Here is a 20,459-nt window from a genome sequence, read left to right as displayed (position 1 = left end):
TTGACTTGTTTTATGTGACTTTGCCAATGTTTAATAAAATGTCATTTTTTTAGGGGTCAACTTTGATTATATATACCACTACGCATTTTTTGTACAGTTTAAATGATAATGGAGACTACAAAAACATGAAAAAAATAGAAAGGCAAAATGTAATGACAAGAGGTGTTAGAAAAAGCCAAATACTACCAAAAACAAACATAAACTAAACAAGATATATGCAAATTAAAATACAAAAAATGAAACAAGAAAAATATAAAACAAGAGAAGTCAAGTTTTTTTTAGAACAAAAGTTGCTCAAAATGACCTCCTAAACAAGGGAAAAATCAAAAAAAAAAAAAACTGGGCAGTAGAGGGTTGAATTATTGTAACCAAATCCTGTTAACCCTTTCAGGCCTGATGAGTGATATTGCGCAATTCTCACTAACTTGGACTTCGCACTAAATTATTGCTATCGATCGCACTACTGCGACTTGTCAAACTGGCTTGGGAAATTTTAATTTTCTCAAAAAATGATCAAAGCGAGCCGATGTTGCTCACCTGTCAATCGCAATTTTAAAGTGCGAATGTCCAGTTTGGTGGAAACTGCGACTGGAAATGTAAATAAACAACTGCTGGTTGCCTAGTTTTTGGAAATTTTGTTGTCAAAAGTGCGAGAGAAAAGTGCGGGCCAAATCCAAGTTACAGTGCAAGGATCAATATATGATCCAAAAATATAATTTTAATTGTGATTAGGCCGATGCAAATATTTAAAAAAGTTTCAAGGGGGGAGGTCAAGGGGGGAAGGGCAAAAAAATAAAAAAATATAAAAATTTAAATAACAAGCCATAGTCTTCACATTTAAATGAAAAAAGTGTTTTAAAATGCATTTTACACTAGTTCAGTTGTTTTGCAATCATTAGTTTTCAAAAAATCTAAGATCTGACAAAAACAAAAATTGTATCGAAAAAAAAGATTTCGCATCGAAAATTTTCAAAAAATCTTAAGATTTTTTAATAAACCCAAACATGCTAAAAATGATTTTAAACGCAGAAAAATGTATTTTAATTTGATTTCAGCTGGTTGCACTTGAATTTTCATTGAAATTTTGAAGTTTATTGTAAAAATATTTTTTTGCCCCCTGATTTTTCGGGCCAATTTGGAAGGGGGTGACAAAACTTTTAAAAATATTGTACCAGCCTTATAAGAATCATTTTCCCATCATCAACTAAAAAAAATTATTTAAAATCTGGCCTTAAGATTTAACGCTTTCATATTAGTAATATGATGTTACGTAAGTTTTGTTCTTTTTTTGGTAAGGTAGTTTAAATTTTCACAAAATACTTATTTTTTTTAAATACTTAAGTTTTCATGACTTGAAATTTAGGTATCAAATGATGCAAAAGTCTTGTATGCATTTTCACTTTATTCAAGTTTTTTTTATGGTACTTTGTGATCTTTTTTCCAACATTTCTTAATCAGGAAAATGCATAAAAAATCACATCGTTTCCTACAAATATTGACAATTACAACAGGCACCTATTTTGTGAAAAATCGAGAGTTTTACTAAAACAAAAACTCTTATGAAATTAAAATGCATATGAAACTTTGCATCGGCTTATACTCATACTGAAAATTATTCAAAATTAGCTTTTTTATGAAACACGATATTTGGGGAAAATTTGAGTACTTTTTGTTCCAAAGCCCTAAAACATATGTAGTCGGCCTCAATTTTGAACTGTCAGAGTGGAATCAATTTACTGTTTGCCAAAAGTTGAGAGTATTGTTATCAATTATTAAAAAGGTTTTTTTTTGCAAGAATGAAAAATTTGTGGCTTTTGAGGACCTGGAGTTGTCAAGAAAGAGTCAAGAAATCATAAGAAATTTGAAAGAAGATCGTTATTTTTTTATAATTATGAATGGAAGTTGTTTATGAAGTCGATGTGGTTGTATCGGTTGTATCCATCCAGAAGCTATCTTTATTGTTTGATTCCTTATGAAATCCTACTGGTTTAATGAAAATCTTCTCTGTTTGCTGGATCAGCTTCGCTAGAGTTAGCGATGTTTTTTTTTAAAAATAGACAAAATAAAACACATACTCCTGATTATAAAACAGCTCATTTACCAGTAAGAAAAAGTCATGATTGTGCTTGAACAGCCTCCTACTTTGTAGATGTAAACAAAGTGGGATCGTTCGAAAATCACGTTACGCATCCTCTCTATTCATCACCCAGGATATTCATGAAAATTTAAGTATTAAAAAATACGGTAAAAAAAAGGAAAAAAATCGGTAGGTTGCGTCTTTCAATTAGGAAAATTTTAGTATACAAAAAAGTATTGGTGATCGCTGAAACTTGAAAGTCTTCGCAGTTCTAGTGAAAAAGTATATTTTTCCCGATTCTTCGTTTTTGTGCGTGGTGCATCGAAAAACACAGTTTTTATTTCGAAAAATCTTATCTCGTAAACCTATTAGGGACCATCCATAAACCATGCGGACTCTTTTTTGAAATCTCAGAATTTGTGGATTTCAAGAGTCACAGTTTTTCTTCAAAAACTTGATATAACAGTTAAAATTTGCAGTTGTTCGATACAGCATTCGAAAGATCGCAAGAAAAGCTTTCAAATTAAGGTAGAAGTGAATCAACCCGGGCAGACGATAATAACAAATAACATAACATAAAAACATTTCAATAGCAAATACTGATAAAATAACAAAAAGTGTTATGGATTCTTTAAAAATCAATTTTTGCATAAGAGGTGAATAACAGTTTATGTTATAGCAAAATTTGTTATTGGTCTGATATTGATTAAAAGCAAACACAACTTGGGAATACCCGGGCAGACGGTAATAACAAAATTCATGCCATTTCAATAACAATTACTGTTAAAATAACAAAAAGCGTTATGGAATATTCTTGCAAAATCCATTTTTGAATAAGAGTTGAATAACAGTTTGTGTTATCATAACCCAATTTGTTATTGGGTTATGATAACACAACCTTGGGCATGAGTAAGGACCTCGACGCCGTTAGCAATGTTGGCTTTAAAATAAAATTTCGTGATAATATCACTTCCCCCCAGCCAACATTTTTGCCATGCGAAGCGGGCCTCGACGCTGTGTCTAGGTTTAATTCCTAGCTAGGAGCCATCAGTGTCTTAAGAGGTGGTCCCAAGGCCGAGTAGGAGTTCATGAAGCAAATTAGTCGTCTCTCACCCCTTTTAAATTGAAAAATGAACTCTGAAACCAGCGCTTACTCACAACAGAAACAGAGGCCTCTTCTAGGCATTGTAGGATAGAATAGGTTTTGAAATTTATTTAAAAAAAAATATTATTGCGTAGCATTTTGATATGTCAAAATTTCCATAGAGTCTCGGTCAATCAATAGTGCGATGATATCGGACAAAATTCGTTAATCTGTTGAACTAACGGTTTTCGGATTATGGTTGTATCGACCATTGTTGCGAATCGAGGGTCTACTGGAGCCTTGACGATCAAATGGAGCCTAACATTTCAAAAGGGCGCATGGGTTTTGTGAACAGGAGTGTGTCTCCTTCACTCAAATGACAGTTTACATAAGGTATAATAGAGATGCACTCTTGTTTGCAAAGCTCTATGCCCTAATGAAATGAATGGCATGAAATAGTCGTCTTAATTACTAGTGTTCAACTTATGAACTGTTCATTTATGTTTATTGGTTTTTGGAAGCGGCAAGACTGGTTTAAAAACAAGATCCTTTACCTTATTTGGCGTTATAATAAAACATTCGGGGATTTGAGATTAAATTTACTTTCAGACAGTTTAGTTTAGGTTGTTGATTAAAGTTAGATAGTTTTCCGTAGATGAATAATTGGACTTAAATGATTAGTTGATTTGAACGAAGTGTAACATTTCATTGGCAGATCTGTTTCTAGTTGTAATGTACGACAAGACTATTGACGGACGTGACAGGTCGGCAGTTAGTTTTCATCTTTTTGCCTTCCTCACTGAGGTAAGGCTATAATCCTGCTCTAAAAATGAACTTCGTATAAAAACGTCGTACACCCACCTTCATGTATACATATCGACTCAGAATCGAAAACTGAACAAATGTCTGTGTGTATGTGTGTGTATGTGTGTGTGTATTTGCGTGTGTATGTATGTATGTGACCAACAAACTAGCTCATGTTTCTCGGCACTGGCTGAACCGATTTGACCCGAACTTGTTGCATTCGACTTGGTTTAGGGTCCCATAGATCGAGTTTTATACAGATTGAAGTTTCGATAAGTAGTTCAAAAGTTATGTATAAAAATGTGTTTTCACATATATTTGGATCTCACTTAACTGTATGTAAACTATGTCCGGGTCTATCATCCGACCCATCGTTGGTTAGGTTATCAAAAGACCTTTCCAACGAGTCCAAAACATTGAAGATCTGGCAACCATGTCTCGAGATATGGCCACTTAAGTGATATTGATGTACTTTTTTGAAGCCGGATCTCACTTAAATGTATGTAAACTATGTCCGAGTCCATCATCCGACCCATCGTTGGTTAGATTATCAAAAGACCTTTCCAACGAGTCTAAAACATTGAAGATTTGGCAACCCTGTCTCGAGATATGGCCACATATGTGATATTGATGTACTTTTTTGAAGCCGGATCTCACTTAAATGTATGTAAACTATGTCCGGCTCCACTATCCGACCCAACGTTGGTTAGGTTATCAAAATACCTTTCCAACGAGTCTAAAACATTAAAGATCTGGCAACCCTGTCTCGAGATATGGCCTCTTAAGTGATATTGATGTACTTTTTTGAAGCCGGATCTCACTTAAATGTATGTAAACTATGTCCGGATCCTCTATCCGACCTATTGCTGGTTAGGTTATCAAAAGACCTTTCCAACGAGTCTAAAACATTGAAGATCTGGCAACCCTGTCTCGAGATATGGCCCCTTAAGTGATATTGATATACTTTTTTGAAGCCGGATCTCACTTAAATGTATGTAAACTATGTACGGATTCACTATCCGACCCATTGTTGGTTAGGTTATCAAAAGACCTTTCCAACGAGTGCAAAACATCGAAGATCTGGCAACCCTGTCTTGAGACATGGCCACTTAAGTGATATCGATGTACTTTTTGGAAGTCGGATCTAAAAAATTGATGTAACTTGCGTACAGCCATTGTTGTGAGGAAGGCTCCAACCACATAGGTGGATTAAGTTAGTTTTTTCTCTAGTATTTTTTATTTCCTTTAAATTTGGAATACATCATAGGTTTCTTTTGTATAGATCTCCGATTAGTTACATTTTCTTATTTAATTAACTAATAATTTAATTTATTCCGGGCCTTCTTACTTTGAATCACAATTTCAGTTTTTCTTTATTCAGTGTTAAACTTAGATTACCGTAACTGCTCAAATCATCCAAGTTCTTACTACTCACATCAACACTAATTTTCTTTCACCTCCCCCCTCCCGATCCCCTATATCTTCCGGTGGTGTTCATTTGGTATGCAATACTAGTTCGGCCACTACCCTTTTTTCCACAAGAAACCGGACTTGGACTGACTTGAGGCCGCGTCCCCCACCTTGCTCCGTAAAACGAAAATGAAAACGAATAACAGTTTGTGTTATCATAACCCAATTTGTTATTGGTCTGATATTGATTGAATGCCAAAACAACTTTTGAATAACATTTTTTGTTATGGAAGAATACCGCCAACTGTTATTGGGATGATCGGATTAGTTGTTAAAATAACAAAAAATAATAACAAAAATTTGTTCGAAGAATAACTAAAAATGTACAATAACAGTTCAATAACAAAAAAATCATAACGACGAATAACAATTCTTGTTATAAACAACATAAAATGTTATTGGCCTAGTATTTTCAAATATCAAAAAATGTTATTCCCACGTTATTTTTAAGAACACTCGGAGTCGGTTTCCCAGGAACAGCAGCGGCCAATTCTTCCCAGAGTCCACCGAGGACTCATTAGACCACACCGGATATCGCTCAGTAACAACTCGCGGGAATTAAGTAAAATAACCGAGTAAAAATCGTCACTTTATTAACACTTAACAACTAACAAAAAGTACAAGTAAATTGCGCTCGTAGCGCGGGCCAGAGGCCCTCCTGTTGGCGGTCTCCTATCGGCTCAACTTCGTATATTGGACTGTGTGTGTTTAAACCTAAATCTCCTACAGATCATCTTCAACCCACAAGTCGATCCATATCACGCATATTAGCACCAAAATCCGGAGATAATGAGCTAATCCTAGGTGACGTCATTGATCTCTCCAGAGAGGATCGAAGGTATCAAAAGTGGTGAATATAAGTTTGACCAGGGGTACATCCAAGGGTGGACGCTACTCCCAAACATCTACAAATGTTATTGGGATGATCGGATTAGTTGTTAAAATTGCAAAAAATAATAACAGATTTGTTCGAAGAATAACTAAAAATTAGTCTGTTATTACAATAACAATCCTGTTCGGACCGGGGCTCGAACTTGTGCCGGACGTTGGAGGTTTTGCTTCCCACCTTCGTTGGTGGCACCTGAAGACCTCGGAGACAGGTAACACCTCACTACCGTACACTATAGGCACTCGCACTTCGCACTTTCCACCGTGAAAGTGTCGTTGTTGCTTCACGATCACCTTAACGATCACACTCAGTCCGCTGGACTTGTTTCAGCGGCACTAGAGAACAGATCACTACGCGGCGAATCTTCACGATTTGGGTTCAAATTGTCGAACGATTTCGGATTAGAACTAAACTCGATTTTTATTACTGCACGACTTGTATTGAACTTTGGACTTCGGTTGATACAAAAGAGCGCGACGTTTGTGCTTGCAATGTGTATTTCGTACTGCTTGTGGTTCTCGAATTGATCTTCTGCTAGGCTACGTTTTTTCCAATTCTGCTTCACACGGTAGAGATACAGATTCTCCCAACTGAGAGATATCAGCGAGGATGATGATACCGTGTGGTAGAGCAAGTTCGGTATTTTGCATGCAGCTAATTTTTGTGTGTTTAGTTCATAAGTAAATTCAATTAACTAACCCTAAATGTGTGAGTGTGTTTGTGTCTTCGAATGCATTCTATGTAAATTGTGTGCTAAAACTAATCTGGACTATTTACAACTGTACAACACCTTCATGGTCAGTTCAGATCTGACCAAATCCAATAACAAAAAAATCATAACGATGAATAACAAATCCTGTTATAAATATAATACAATTTTATTGGCCTAGTATTTTCAAATGCAGTCGACTCTCTGGCTGTCGATCTTCTCGATATCAATCTTGCTCCATCTATCGATGAATTCTTCAGTCCCTTCAAACTGCATACTTTGATTGTCTTTATTCCTCGATATTTTCTCTTGCTTGAAGGATCTCTTCCTCGACGGTCCCTTGGATTCTGTTTGCTTTAAAAATCTCTTCCGGTTGTCAATATTGTCACTATCTCATGGCTTGCATAGACATTTTTCTTTGCAAAACGAAGCTTTGAAGGGTGTTTGACATTAGTTTGTTTTTGTTTGCTGGACGTTGCCATGATTCTCTCCCATAGCTGGGTACCAAGAAAAACATATTTTCAATCGAGTCTTCATTTTGCATCGTTCTGTAAACTGATGATTCTCTTCCTCGACGGTCCCTTGGATATTGACAACCAGAGAGTCGACTGTATCAAAAAAAAATATTCCAAAGTTATCTCCGTCTGCTCGGGAAAATAATACGAATATCCAATGTTTACCGAAGCCCCAGAGAATTGCACAAATCCAAAATTGAGTTTTAAAATCAATTGAGAAGAATTTAAATACAGTTGACTTTCTGGCTGTCGAGCTTTACGATTACAATATTGCTCCTTCTGTTCTATAATTTGATACCTCCCGCTTTTGACGGTCCCTTCAATATCGACATAATGAGAGTCCACTGTGTAGTTACGTTGCAGTATTGTGTTTTATGAAGCATCCTTTTAAACTTGTTATAAAATATAATAAACACTGTACCGATCTATATAAGTTGACTCTCCTGAGAATCTCGTTTCTTTTTCTTTTTACTGATCAGTTCATCGTTTATCTGCAACGAAAAAAAATGCATGAATCAAACATCTCAGAATCTCCCTCACCCTTCAACTCTTACAATCCTTGCCACATGAATCACCTGCCGCAGCCGGTGACACTTTAGCGCACTCGCCGCCCCGGCAGCACTGGTCAGCGATCGGGCCAGCTTTTCCACGTTCCGCTGGAGACAATCGGCGGCCACCAGCTGCAGCGTTCCGAGCGCAAACCACAGGTTACTTCCGGCTTCCTGCGCCGCTCGCATAACGCTGCCCGCCATGATCCGGGCCGTGTCCAGCTGCTCACCGTCGAGGTGCGTTTGGGCCAGGGCGTGATAGAGAAGGGCTCGCTCGATCGGGTACTTGCTGTGGTGGAGTCGGTGTTCCAGCTTGAGGCGACGGTTCCGGTAGCTGAGGTACTGCTTGTCGGGGGCGGCCGGATCGCGGAACGTTGATTTGTCACCGAAGAGTGGGACTACTAGGGCGGTTTCGCGAAGCGGTGGAAGGTGGAACAGGTGACGGAGACGATCTTCAAGGGGGTCATCCATGAGGTTTAGTGGAACTTCGAGCTGATCGAGCACTGCCAAACCGACCAGGTTGCACACTTCCGCGGTGAACTTGAACTGGTCCGGAAAGACGCGTTTCGTTTTGATCTGGTAATAGTTCCACAGAGTATCTTCGGCGAATTTCAGTAGTTCCGGGAGATTTCGTTGCTCTCGAAGTTCGTGCATGCGATCGAGCTGGTTGTAGACATCTCGGTACGTCTTGTAGCGCCACTTGAAAAGGTTTTCCTGCGTGTACGAATCGGCGGATTGTTTACTTCCGAAGCGCTTGTTTCGAAGTGTGTACACTGGAGTTCTGGATTGAAGCTGGTGTAGACTGTGGGATACCTTCTGATAGCATTCCTCTATGGTATTTGACATCGATTCGGAACTCTCTTTTGCTCCCGAAAGTCTTACGACGTTACCGTGATGCCCGTTTCCTCGTAGAGATTGGAGAAACTCAAGATCTTTCCACGTTTTACCCAGATATAGTTGACCAAGCATTCGCGTATCCTTCTGAAGCTTCTTCTCCTTACGGATGTGAGCTTCGACATGCTCCTCTTCCTGCAGACTGACCACATCGCACTCCTGATGATCTTTCTTGTGATCACCTGCTTGACGGTTACAAATTCTCGCGATATTCCCTCGTAGTTCGTACAAGCAACCGCCTGCTTTCCTCCCCAGAATATTCTCGTAATTGTTGACCGCAATCTGCCACTCCGCCTCCAGCTGCTTCCTCCGATGCCCCACCAGCAATTCCATCCTATTAAACGTCACTCTGGCATGCTCCTCGAAGTCACCCCTCTCGAACAGAATCCTTCCCTCCAACTCCACACCGCCAAAATCTTCCTCAAATCCGTCAACGGCCAACCCGTTCCGACAGTTCTCCAACGCCGCTTCCACATTCAAATCTCCCAACTCGGTGACGGCTCGCCGCAAGTGACAGTCGCCGGCCTCGGGATCCGCCTGGCAAGCTTTTGCGAGGTTCGTCCGCGCGACCCGGATGTTACGACCCGAGTCGCGACCACAGTGCCATCCCAGTTCGCGGAAGACCACGTGCTGGAGCCCCGGTGGCCAGGCCAGTTCCAGCGAGGAGGGGGAACGCTTCATTGCGGGATGTGTTGTGACAGGTGGAGTAGGTCAAGGAGTACTTGATTGGCAAAAACAAAAATGACAAAAATGACAAAAATGACAAAATTGAAAAATGACAAAAAATGACAAAAATTACAAAAATTACAAAAATTACAAAAATTACAAAAATTACAAAAATTACAAAAATTACAAAAATTACAAAAATTACAAAAATTACAAAAATTACAAAAATTACAAAAATTACAAAAATTACAAAAATTACAAAAATTACAAAAATTACAAAAATTACAAAAATTACAAAAATTACAAACAATAAAAAAAAACAAAAATTACAAAAATTACAGAAATGTCAAAGAAAAAATTACAAAAAATACAAAAATTATAAACAATACAAAAAAAAAAACAAAAATGAACAAAATGATAAAAAACAAGCCAAAAAACTACAAAATTAAATTGTTGATGCTGCATTTTTTTTTAGACGACAAGGGAAAATCTCCTCGGTATCCTTAAGTAAATTACGCTTAGAGTTGAACTGTTTTTGGAGAGGGTTATGGTCACAATTGTTTGAAGTCTAAACGATTCAATTCGAATTCTGTACGTTTCAGTTTAAATTGTATGCATTGGCCCACTTTCGAGTGTTTTTCTTCGGCAGTTCTTCTCCCTCTCTCTTCAGCTTTCCTTTACTCATTCCACACATTTCAGCGGACTTAGTCCCGTTGTTTATTTCTGCCAGTCAGCGAGTTCTTCGCGCGTCCACTGGTATTGGTACTCTTAATTTCTTCTTTGCTTCTGCCTAATTGAACTCTAATTCGACCATGTTCGATTTATATTTAGCTATGGTTGTGACTTGCATTGCTAAATACCTTTCTTCACGCTGGTTCGAGATATCTCGCGAGAGAAGAGACAAAAAAAAATGAGCGATCCCGATGCGCACATGTTGCCCAACCAACACACGTCCAACACTCCTCACCAATACACTCTTGATGGGAGAGATGCCGCCACCTACACACCAGGGTCGCGTTGCATCGCCAACATATCGTACGATGTTGGACGCGTACGGCGCAAGACCGTCTCATCGGATCCATGTGGATCGCCCCACCCCACCCCAACTCCCTCCCTCTCTTCAGACATGGGATGACCTTCTCGCGAGGAGCCGGCTGGAGAAGGGACCCGGTTCTTTTTTTTGTCAGTCACCGGAGTAAGCAGCGGAAACATGATTTTGCTGCAGAGATTACGACAACGGTTGACGCGATGTACTTGTTGGACAAGCTTCGCGAAAGTTCTCAACATTACTCGTGAAATCGCGAGTCTAAACTTTACTAGGTAGGATATTGTGTGCTTTCAGACGACATGACTCCAAAGCGAGGACAAAAATATCGATTTCTGGTTAAAGTTTTAACTAGGCCAAACCTGGCGAGGCCAGAGGACGTGGGCATAACGTGCGTGAGATTGATTACACGTGAGGGGTTTGACCTGTTCAAATGTTACTTTGTATGTAATTCTCGTGAAACACATATTGTTCAATTTTTCCCACTTGAAGTGTCAATCTAGCAAACAATTTTAAAGGAACATACATTTTTTCCAAAATTTAAAAAAGTACTGGTGGTTATGTTACACATGCCCAATATGTCAAAGAACTTTGTACAGAGCTCTTGAAATGTATTAGGGGAAATATACCCTCTCTAATCAAACACCTATCTTCGTCATATGGAGAGTTTGATGCTCTATTAAAGCTTCAAAAATACTATTTAGGCTATAAACTTACCAGCAACAGCACCGCCTCAAGTAAGCACGCAAATTTATGCCATTTACTGGCCAAAAAGATCAAATTTAATGCAGTTTTGATCATAATTTCTATTTCTCATAATTTTGGTGGCACACACAACCACACGCAAGATGAGAGGTTTACTGCTTAACGAAAGTTGCCATCAATATCTTTTCACTTGCGCTAACGATTTCAAAGCGCTTAAGATATAAAATTGCTTCCAACTACCGGCAACATGTTCTTTTGCACGTTAGTTAGTCACTCACTTAAAAAATAATCCCGAAACATGTAAATAATTAGCAATCGCCATAAAAAAAACAAACGCGCCAAGTCTTTTGACGTTTGAGTTTTGACGACCCATTCCAATCGAAGGCTGAAGAAAACCGAGCGAGAAGCGAAGGCAAATAAAGAACAAAGGGTGGCCACCAACACCACCAACACCACCAGCAGCGCCTGTTGGACTAACCAGTGATGCCAGGAAACTTTCTCAATAAATGCTACTTTTCGTGAGTGAGTTTCATCAATTTAGCAGACCCAAAAGAGCGCTGGAAGAAAAAAAGAACTAAGCTGAAAATAGGAAAATGGGCGTGGCCCAATGCACTCGACTGATTGTAATGCATTTGGGAAATATTTGTTTTAAATGCTTGTAAAAGGAATAGTATAACTTTTAATAAAAGTGAAAATAAACAGAAATGTGCACAAAAAGTTGGTCCACTCCTTGGTGTACTTGGTTTTAGTAAATTTCAAGGAACACTCCAGATTATCCAGCATCATTCAAACACGACCGCTTATTAGGCTTAAAATGGGTATATTTCTCTTACTTATTACACTTCAGATTGTGGCCAAATCTGTCAAAATGTCATTTTTTTAGTGTTAAAAACTATGAAGTTTGATACCTTGTTTTAGTCAAAGCGTAATTTTTTTATGTTTCGTCTTAACTTTTGAGTACCTACTTAAACAAGGTTTTATCAAACATCTAATGTGGTAACTAACTAACTACAAGTTCGTAATTTTACAGACTGCTTTGCTCTTATTTACTTTGTTTGACTCCAACGAAAAACTGACAGTAGCGAATTAAGTGGAAAATGTATACCCAACAAGGAGCACCCACTTGATCATAAATACATGGCAGACATAAACACACCAAACCAAACGCAGTTTGCTTGACCGATCTCCCACGTGGCGATCGCGTCCGCGATCAGGAAGCACGGTATCAAGAGGGAAGGGCTCGCGAGGTCACGGTGTATGATCAACGGGTGTATTTATTCGACTTAATGAGGCCTGTGTTACACCCTTGAGGATCACTACGCGGAAACCTGCGCATAGATCCGATATTGAAAAGGGTTCCGAGCAGGAACTTTGCCCAATGAAAACTGCCCTGCAAATCGCCATAACTAGAGTAGTGTACGCACAAGGTTGCATGATTGGAGGTAATTGCGGAACATAGAATGAATAAAACATTAAATCATTAAATTCTACGCAGTTCAATTCCTCGCTCCGATCGAACAAGAATTTTTGTCTGGAAACCGGTTTTGCTTACACCACGGGGCTCAGGTTGAAGGAACCTCCCGCTATGGACGATGATGATGCGCGAAAAAAACACCGAAATGGAATCGTACAAACGCAGGTACCGCTACTTTCTGGAGTTTGAATGCTCGAAGTGAATGGTCTTTCGCCGGACGGCAGCAACCTGTTTGGTGGTGGTCTTTGGAGACATTCGCGAAAGTTTACGAATAATTTATTTGTTTGAGGTGTTGAAGCCAAGACGTGTTTTGAAAACATCCATTGGAAGACAAACATCGCTCAAACTGAACAACGCCAATCAACAAATCACGATGTATTCCCAAACAACCTATCAATTATCACGTAAGCAAAAAGCGTATCGTACAACCGGTTGTTGGACTTCAGAATCGCCCGCTCAATTGATGTATAGAGTCGCCTCGTAGACCTCTTTCAATCAAGACATTCAGCGATCTTACCCCGGGCACAAAAGACCCAGTCCGTCGAGTTGAACTTGAACTTGGTTGGCCGGCGATCTTCGCTCTTCCAAAGTTCACTTCAAAGAGTGTCGTACTTCGTTCAACCTCCCACCGAGCATCGCGGCGCTGATCTTTGCGCTTCGATCGGACGACATCGGATGTAAACAAAGTTGGCGACGATTTTTTTTTATTATAGTCTTTGTTGATGTTCGTGGGTCACGTTCAGGGTCGCAACTCATCGCACAATAACGTCGTGGCGCCATTAATCATGCTGGGCAGTTTTGGGCGCCGGTTTGAACCGGTTTCGCACGCATCTGATCGGACCGCGGCCAGATATTACAAAAGAGTTCGCGCGCGCGCCCGGTAATCTTATCAGCGCGCGTCAATTGATGGCGGTAAATTGGGTTAATTGGGATCGGTCCGGAGCAATTGAAGTGCAGAGCAAATATCTGGCGAGTTTGATTGATTGGAGGTTCAGGAGGAATCTGAGTAGTTCTTTAGAATTTCTTGTTACTTTTTAGATTTTTAATTTTTGATTTATTGATTTTGTGAAACTTTCCTATGTCTAAATAAGCCATTTAACATCAATACACAGTTTATAAAATCATGGTAATACAGTCCAGACTCGATTATCCGAAGTTTCGATTATCCGAAGGTTTGTATGGGACTTCGGATAATCGAATCACGAACAAAAAAAAAAACCGTATTTTTTCATTTTCTTGTTTTAACATGAAATTTAAGCTCTACGATCTCATTTCAGTCAAATTTCAGTTGTTGATTGCCTTTTAAAAAATAAAATACATTTTTTCAATGTTGCATCACCGCAATTTTGGCCGCCATCTTGGATTTAAAAATTCTAAATAATTTTAGCGTAGTTTAGGGGTCATACCTATGCTCAACAATCAAAAATTAAACAACGAAAAAAAAAATTCTTCGTGATTCGATCATCCGAATATTCGATTATCCGAAGTGAAATTTTTCCGAGGCCTTCGGATAAACGAGTCTGGACTGTATTACATTTGGGAAGGGCTCTACTGAGCAGTTCTCTAGGATTTCGGTCATTCGATTTTTTTTGTATTTTTTAATCCGGCTGAAACTTTTTTGGTGCCTTCGGTATGCCCAAAGAAGCCATTTTGCATCATTAGTTTGTCCATATAATTTTCCATACAAATTTGGCAGCTGTCCATACAAAAATGATATGTGAAAATTCAAAAATCTGTACCTTTTGAAGGAATTTTTTGATCGATTTTGTGTCTTCGGCAAAGTTGTAGGTATGGATATGGACTACACTGAAAAAAAATGATACATGGTAAAAAAAAAATGGTGATTTTTAATTTAACTTTTTGTCACTAAAACTTGATTTGCAAAAAAACACTATTTTTAATTTTTTTTATTTTTTGATATGTTTTAAAATGCCAACTTTTCAGAAATTTCCAGAATGGGCAAAAAATCTTTGACCGAGTTATGACTTTTTGAATCAATACTGATTTTTTCAAAAAATCGTAATATTGGTCGCAAAAATTTTTCAACTTCATTTTTCGAATTCGAATTCCAATTTACAATGTTTGCTGGAATGAATCTTATTTAAAAATTAAAGTACTTTCCAAATTTGTTTAAATTTTGGCACCTTTTCCAACAGATTTTAAAGTTATCCGCAAAAAAAAACTGACAACATATGCGTACAAACGTTGTCCCGTCACGAAAGAATCGGTCAGAAGGGAATTTCTGATCGATTATGTTTCTTCGGCAAAGTTGTATGTTATAATAAGAACTGTTCAGAAAAAATAGATACACAGAAAAAATCTCAATTTTTTATTGGACCTTTCATTACTAAATTTTGAAGTCTGATTAAGAAGACAAAACGCATCTTTTTCACTGTAGTTTAGGGTGTTGTAAAATCTGGTAACTGAAAAATGTGATTAAAAAAAAGAATACAGGATGTTTTCAAACCATTTATTTAAAGTTATAGGCATTTTAAGGTGGAATTTTCGAAAAATGTTCAGTTTTTTTGTAATTTAAAAATAATTGATGAACGATTTTTGAGCAGAAATTTGCAATAGAGACCACAAAAGACCTGGGGGTAGTTAATGAGGATGGTTTTATTTTGATTCTTAATGAACGATGCAAAAAATGTTTTCAAAGAGCTATGAAATTTCCTACACTTTTCTTTTTTAACGTTGTTGATTGGTCTGTTGATTGCTGAAATATAGTCTATAATTTGTTTTTCTCAGTGTCATCTAGTAATCAATAATTGTGCTTTCATTTTTCAACTCGCGATTATTATAAATTTAAAAAATAAAACATACGCACACATTTCAAGTAGCACAAAAGTGGCGTTTGTTGCTATCATTTTCATATTTTTCGCAATCGCATTCGCATGGAGATAGTGCTCTTAGTGGGTTGCAGACTGGATTTCGTCATGTATGTGTGATGGTTACCCAAACGGTGGTCGCATCATTTGGCTACAAGTCTGCATGGAAGTATATCAGAATCTGCATGAAAACTGTCCTCAAGCATTTTTTGTGTTATACGGGAATGTCAATTTTACCCGTTACAGTCAATTATCGGCATTACCAACTGCTATTCGATTTGTATTTAAAAAAATATATTGGAAGCTTTTTTAACCAATCAATTCTTCAAATTCATACCCATACCCAACTCTAGTTCTACGTACCAAACAGGACTTTGGCCATAAAGATCTGTAACAACAAAAGTAAACAGACACACAAAAACAGAAAAATAACGAGGACACAGTCAGTGATCATGAGACTTTGGCCGCGGTGGTGGTCGTCGTACCACCAGGTTATGCAACACGTGCTTTTTACTTTCCACTTGCTGTTTTTTTTTCTCGTTGACGGACTTGTTGCACTGTAATAAAAAGTGTTGAAATTGTGTTTTTTTAAGTTCTTCTAAACAATTTGAATATGTTGTCAAAAACGAAAAACTCTGTAACTGTGCAAATCTTCGTTACGGTGCAGCACCGCCCAGACATTGACGAAATTGACGAATGCGTTATGTGTGTGTGTTAGGTTAGCCCACATTTCAAAAGTGACGTTTTTTTCTTTTTACCTTTCTTCAAACAGTCTTCAGTCTCGAACCATGCGAGCCAAGAATGTATTTATAAAACGTTCGGGGGGACACAACAAACTTGACGGACACTGTCTGTTGGTGTCCTCGGCGGTGAATGAATGCTGTACTAAATCGGTGCGAAAGAATTTCGGTGCACTTTGGACCAGAGCAAGGCTCAAGAAGGGTGTTGGGGAAGCTGTGACCGTAGAGTAGGTGGGGCCAGATAATGACCCGGTATTTGGACACCGCAACCCGAGGGCTAACATCATCTAATATTTTGGACTGAGATAAGCTGTTTCAACATAAAGACGGGTATGATACAGAATATACCTTTTATAATTTCGCTGCCGGCCACGAGATATGAAAAATGAAAGAAAAATAATTGAAGGATAATAAAATTTCAAAAAAAGACTTCAAAACGTATTAAAACGTGGATCATAGTCCCTCCTATCGGCTCACCCCCCGATCTCGGTCGATCTCGGTCAACAGCTGAGATTACAGCAAAATCTCGTCGGACCTTCACCGCTGCATACATTCAGAGTGCGCGCAGACTGTAGCTCAACACAACCAGCTCAGCTTGTTCGCACTCGCACACGCGAAATCCCAACCGGTCAGAGAGATAAAACCGAGACCAGACAGATGCACGAGAATCACGTGTTGAGGTTCAAAGTACAACTCGCGATTCCGCGCTCAGCCCATTACCCGCGACTAAGTATCAATTTTACGCTGACTGTCACGGTCCGGAGTTCCTGGAACACGGCGAGTCGAAGCTTGCTTTGTTCAGAACGGGGTTCTTCAAAGTCTACCTTGTATGTACCGTAGAAATTATGATCTTGTCGATAAGTGGGATCACCTTATGGAGTCCACGAACTCCGCGACATCTGGACCGGTGAAGTTTTGAGGTCATATCTTCGACGTTCGCCAAGTAATGCTTCACGATGCATCAATTACCATGGATTAGCAACTGCGCAGTTTGTGCCCATCCGCGTACTAAGCATTTATGGCTCTAGCAACCCCATTCCGTCCATCTTTCAATGCTTCTCGGTACCACACCACTCAGTTATGAGCTTTCTCGTCAAGGTCCACGTTTCGGTGTGAGTGTTTCAACATAAACCACACTCCCATCTACTCTTAAGGTGCAGAAAAACAACAACAAAAGCTGCCGGGCACGAACAAAAAAAAAAACAGGTTTTGCAACTCTTTCTTGCAATTTCTTTGCCTTCTTTCTTCTTCGATTCGTATTCCACCGCCACAAATACACTGAAAAATAAAGAGCGAGAGAAAAAATAAAACAATCGATGCATCTTGCTTGGGCCGGCGCGGAATTAGGTCCCGCTTTGGTGCTTTCCGTACATACTGCTTTGTCCGGGTTCGCGTGCACCGAACTTCTCCGGGGAGGGGGGAAAATAAGGACCGAACCGAGTTTGTGTTGCCCTAGGTTAGGGAGAACAAAATTTGTGTATTGGTGCACTCTTTGAAAATGTTGTTGTGGTGAAATGATAAAGAGTAGTTTCGAGTGCAAAATACTTGATAACTGCACTATCAATTTTCCAACGTTTTATGTTTTGTTTGATACGTTACTAAGTGGAGTGTTCCATAGACTTGTGATCCTTTAAGCTGCAATTCCCCACGGAAACAGCACAGTAAAAAAAAACATGGGCGTTTTTCATCTGAGAATTAGTACACAGTTGTCAAACGAACGGAATCACTTTTTAGTTTGACACCCCTTTTACACCGAGCCCAAACGTTTGTTTTGATAGTGTGCGTGAATGCCGTGTAAAAAGTGACAGTTCGTCACTTTTTAGTTTGACTTTGGCCAACCAACGGGGTACAAATTAAAAAAGTGTCAAACGAAAAAGTGACCAACCACCAGTGGTTGAGTGTACATCTTTCTGTCAGAAAAAATGTGTAAATTTAACACTTTTTCGTTGTAATGCTACTTTTTCAGTCAAATTCAGGTAATATTACATCATAAAAGAAGTAATATTACCATTCTTATTTTACACCTTCCAAATGTATGCAATTTGTTGATGATTTGAAAAAAAGTTTTCCGATCAGACTCAACATTGGAGTGTTCCTTTGCCAAATAAATTAGGAAGCGTTCTTTTATTACGTAACGCAGTTGGGGAGGGAGGGTTGAAGGCCGTGTTACGCTCCATAATTTTTTTTAAATTTTTATGGAAATTTTGTTACGAGGGGGGGGGGGGGGGGGGTTAAGAAATCTATTTTTGAGTTACGTAATAAAAGGACGCTTCTTAGGACCATTATTATTTGTTGGTCAATTTAGGGTGACCAACACTGTGTAAGGGTGGTCCGAAAAATTGTAATTTTCATCAGCTTGCTAATTTTTCATTTAGGTCTTATTTATTTATATTTTAAAATCTGCAATATAACTTTGTTATTTTTTGTTTGTTTTTCTTATCTTTTGAAACTTTGAATTATGAAAATTTTAAATTTTAATCGCCTTGGGCTTCAAGTTATAGTTTAATGTCCCCTGAACAAGTTCCTGTACAGACATAGTCCATAAAAGCTTGTGTTTGGGTATGACAGGGCGTTAGCCAACAAAATTCAAAAAACTAGCCAGAAAATTTTGCAGCCAAAACTAATGCATACAAAATTCAAAAAACGATCCAGAAAATTTTGCAGCCAAAACTAATGCATTCAGCTTATAGGAAATTTTACGGATATCTCAATTTATGTCCACGCAAAGCCGAGATATTTATATAAACAAAAAGTGAAGAATTTTCAAAATTCTTGGCATATAAGCGTTTTTAGCATAAAACATTGGCTACTATGATTACAAACGGGAAGGCAAATATTTTGGATATTTTTATTTTGCTCGCTCAAAAACGATATTTGTTAATAACATTTCATGAAAAATAATGAGAATTTCTCACAATGTGACGTAAACGACATATTTATAAGTACTGCTCGGTGCTCTTCTCGACATGAACAAATAAAGCTGTGATGGGTAACTTTTGAAAAAAAAAAAGTTTTTATAAAGGAATTTGTTTCATTCGAATGTACATACATAAAAAAATAACGTTCACAGCTTGGAGATATTAACTTTAATTAAATTAATTTTGATTTATGATTATTTGTCGTTTACGTCACATTGTGAGAAAATCTCATGTTTTTTTCATGAAATGTTATTAACAAATATTGTTTTTGAGCGAACAAAATAAATATATCCAAAATATATGCCTTCTCGTTTGTAATCATAGTAGCCAATGTTTTATGCTAAAAACGCTTATATGCCAAGAATTTTGAAAATTCGTCACTTTTTGTTTATATAAATATCTCGGCTTTGCGTGGACATAAATTGAATGTTGAAAAAAGCAAAATGATCTCCGTAAAATTTCCTATAAGCTTAGTACATTAGTTACATTAGTACATTAGTTTTGGGGAGTGATTTTTGAAATTTTTTAGCTAAAAAATACAAATTTTTCTTCCTCAAACGCTCTGCCATGCCCAAACACAAGCTTTTATAGACTATGACTGTACAGGAACTTGTTCAGAGGACATTAAACTTTAACTTGAAGCCCAAGGCGACCAAATTTGAATGACTTTAGTACTATTGTTTCGCGCATTTCTGAAAAATACTCGAAAAATGAACTTTTTTCATTCAAGCTCCGCACGCGAGTTGTAAACCATTTTTGGGAATTCAAAAATCATTCTGGCGGTGAGCACCAAAGATTTGACAACTTTTCATTTTTTTTTGGGACGGCCTAATGTACACTCAAACCCCGATGGTTTGAGAGCAATTTATTGTCAAGCTTGACACCCCTTTTACACGGAGATAACGCACACTACCAAACGTTTGTTTTGATAGTGTGCGTGAGTTGCCTTATGAAGATTGAGGTTTTCTACTACACCTAAATGTTTCATTTTTTTTATTTTCGATTAACCGAAGTCCTCGGAACAAAATCCCTTCAAGTATTCGAATAACAGGAAAAACATGTTGGCTTGTTTTGGTTCCTTAAGCTCAAATAA

At 38.1% G+C, this 20,459-nt stretch overlaps 2 protein-coding genes across 2 annotated transcripts in view; one reads left to right on the top strand and one right to left on the bottom strand.

Moving 5' to 3' along the window:
* LOC6049603 (coiled-coil domain-containing protein 25) overlaps positions 1-20,459 on the top strand; it is a 38,778-nt gene that overhangs the window by 15,788 nt on the left and 2,531 nt on the right. The window lies entirely within an intron of this gene.
* LOC6049605 lies at positions 7,630-9,671 on the bottom strand. The gene is made up of 2 exons (XM_038258720.1): positions 8,103-9,671; positions 7,630-8,039 (listed from the first exon to the last, which is right to left on the bottom strand). The coding sequence occupies exons 1-2, from the start codon at positions 9,669-9,671 to the stop codon at positions 7,974-7,976; spliced, it is 1,635 nt and encodes a 544-aa protein (XP_038114648.1). The 3' UTR covers positions 7,630-7,973.

The sequence above is a fragment of the Culex quinquefasciatus genome, chromosome 3, assembly GCF_015732765.1.
Source record: "Culex quinquefasciatus strain JHB chromosome 3, VPISU_Cqui_1.0_pri_paternal, whole genome shotgun sequence".
Taxonomy (NCBI): Eukaryota; Metazoa; Arthropoda; class Insecta; order Diptera; family Culicidae; genus Culex; species Culex quinquefasciatus.
Note: the sequence above shows the minus strand (reverse complement) of the source record. Positions and strands in the feature narration are given on the sequence as shown.